The sequence below is a fragment of the Notothenia coriiceps genome, unplaced genomic scaffold (assembly GCF_000735185.1).
Source record: "Notothenia coriiceps isolate Sejong01 unplaced genomic scaffold, NC01 NC01_scaffold00031264, whole genome shotgun sequence".
In the NCBI taxonomy this organism is placed as follows: domain Eukaryota; kingdom Metazoa; phylum Chordata; class Actinopteri; order Perciformes; family Nototheniidae; genus Notothenia; species Notothenia coriiceps.
The window spans coordinates 6,622-9,253 of NW_011363965.1; the positions used below are offsets into that span (position 1 = coordinate 6,622).

The 2,632-nt window shown below is 43.9% G+C and overlaps 1 protein-coding gene across 1 annotated transcript in view; it reads left to right on the forward strand.

Annotated features, from left to right (window-relative positions):
- The window catches only part of LOC104959893 (troponin C, skeletal muscle-like), a 4,015-nt gene extending 3,059 nt beyond the window's left edge, over nt 1-956 (forward strand). Inside the window, exons 3-4 of the mRNA XM_010787810.1 lie at nt 1-106; nt 803-956. The exon at nt 1-106 is cut by the window's left edge and continues 38 nt beyond it. Coding sequence (XP_010786112.1) covers nt 1-106; nt 803-936 — 240 coding nt within the window. The 3' untranslated portion in view covers nt 937-956. The remainder of the gene's footprint in view (nt 107-802) is intronic.
- The last annotated feature ends 1,676 nt before the right edge of the window (nt 957-2,632 follow it).

Consider the following 2,632-nt stretch of genomic DNA (forward strand, 5'->3'; position numbering starts at 1 on the left):
GGCGGAGACATCAGCACCAAGGAGTTGGGTCAAGTGATGAGGATGCTGGGCCAGAATCCATCGAGGGAGGAGTTGGATGCCATCATTGAGGAGGTGGATGAGGATGGTGAGATCATTATGTGATCAACAAATATAAAGAAGAACAACAAATATCCAATCTTATCGCAAAAAGATTTAGCGATGCCTTTCTGTCCCGCAAAAAATTGAATTGCTTTTGCTTCCACTCAATCAATCAATTATATACAACAAAGAACCAAAGGCTGTGTTTTCTATGACTTATGTGGTTAAAAAAGTTTTCCAGAATCAAGTATTGTATTTCCATCTATTTGGATTACTTTTTAGACGGATTGAAAAATGACAGTGAAAATTAAAGCAGCACAGAAATCCAGAATGTTAGTCCCATGATTAGTCAAGAACTAAAACCATTGGATCCTACTATTTGCATAATGCAACTCAATAGCAATTATTAGAACCTATCTGCCTGTTAAATACCATTGAATTAACACGCCAGCAGTATAAGAAAAATATGTTCGACTAAATAATGATTGTCTAATTTATTTTGCAATGTAACATGAGTTATTTTTTACAAAACTTTTTTCAGAGATACAGAAGATGTCATGCAGCTGTTTAGAAGTAGAATTCATTAAGTGACGCTTTGCGCCTCATTTCGAACTTCCTAGAATGTGATGCATATGTTTGGATGATATGGAGTATTGTAAGAAACAAACAAAAGCTCAGTTCATGTGTGGCTTCCTTCCTGTCACATCTCATTTGGCTTTTCTCCTGCCCTCCCTCTCTGCAGCCAGCGGTACCATCGACTTCGAGGAGTTCTTGGTCATGATGGTGCAACAGCTAAAGGAGGACCAGGCTGGAAAGAGTGAAGAAGAGCTTTCAGAATGCTTCCGTATCTTTGACAAGTATGACACCCAACACTGAGAGACAAATACAAATGCAAAACCTGAGGAATATTTTAGAATAAGGCCTTGCAGAACCATTAAACACCTACACCAACAGGGCAGTGTTTTGATATACCTTTTTCATGGTATAATTACAATCCAAATGATCTACACTTTTAAATATTCGTTTTATTTTTGGTACTGATACGTTCTATTGTTTGATAAGTGCCATTTAAAAACGGTGGTTAGCAAAAGGGATTCCTAAACCTTAAACTTTCAATAACTATTATAAATTAGAACACGTGCCAAACATTGTGCAAACAGGTGCTTATTTTACAAATTCAGCAGTTACAGATCAACATAATCATTCATTTAGAGATGTGTTTCAGGTTATATATAATGTCGCATTTCCACTACAGCGCGGTTTAAGCGTGCTGTGCCGTGCACGGCCCGTTTTTGGTTGCGTTTCCACTAGGCGTAGTCTCCGGGACTGGAGAACAGGGCGGCCGGGATCATGTCAAGAGGAGGGCCCCTGCCAGACGAATTGTGGCTCTCCCTGGCTCGGCAGGACAATCCACCTTTGGGGGTGGACACGTTTGCATACAAGCCAAGGCCAAGATAGCTGCTCTACGCCTTTCCACCGCTGCGTCTCATTCTCCCCCTCCCGGAGAGGGTGAGACGAGAACGCCTGTCAGTCATCCTAGTGGCCCCAGGATGCCGCTTGGCGCAGTGGCACGCAGAGGTGACAGAGATGATGGTGGGCCAGCCCTGGACGGTTCCTCAGGTCTGGGGGGCGTTGTCTCAGGAAGCAGGTGCAATAGGGGCGTTCCCCACTCTGGGCCAACCTCTCCAGGCTTGGCTCCTGAGAGGGGCAGGCTGAGACGGGAGGGACCGTCTGACAAAGTTATTCAGACTATCCAGGCAGCAAGAGCAGGATCCACCACAGCCTGTTACACAGAGGCGCGGGAAGGTATTTTGAGTGGGGGTGCTGAGGTGCTGGACTCCAGGGAACACTATTACGGGCACTATAGAGCACGCACAAAAGCGCGAGCACCAGGGGCGCTACAGTGGAATGTTCTACTGCAACACTCCCCACACGCAAAATCAGCTCACGGCATATAGGCAGGGATAAAGTGCTATTATTTAAGAGTGGGGAGCGGACCTCACCTCCTCTAGGGGGGTTCGGGGGGATGCTCCCCCGGGAAGATTTTTTTTTTTAATATTGAAGTTAAAAACATCAATCTGGTGCACTTTGAGAGCTACATTAAGAGCTCTATGGATACATCTCTCAACATCCATATGAAACACAACTCTAATCAGATGTTCTTTTTCTTTATGGATATTTTACAAATCACTCCCCTTTCAAACTGTATTCTTGTTTTACTGCCATATAGTATTTCATAACTGTTTTTCCTTTATTCTCTTGTTTTTTTTATAACGATAATGATCATATGAAGGTGTGCCGCGGAAATAATCTTTTGAATAATTTGTGACCAAACCGTTTGAGACCCACTGAGATAACTTAGACTAAAGTTAACTATCTAAACACTCAGAGAGTCCTTTAGCTCACCTGAGTCTCTCAGTCTGAGAGGAGAGGACTCTCCTCCAGATTGTTGTGGAACAAACAGCTCCGTATGTCCGTTAGTGCAGCTAGCTAACCAGATGCTAACAACACGGTCCCTGCTGGCACCGGTCCCTCTCTCTCTCCCCCTCTCTCACACACACTAAATGCGCTA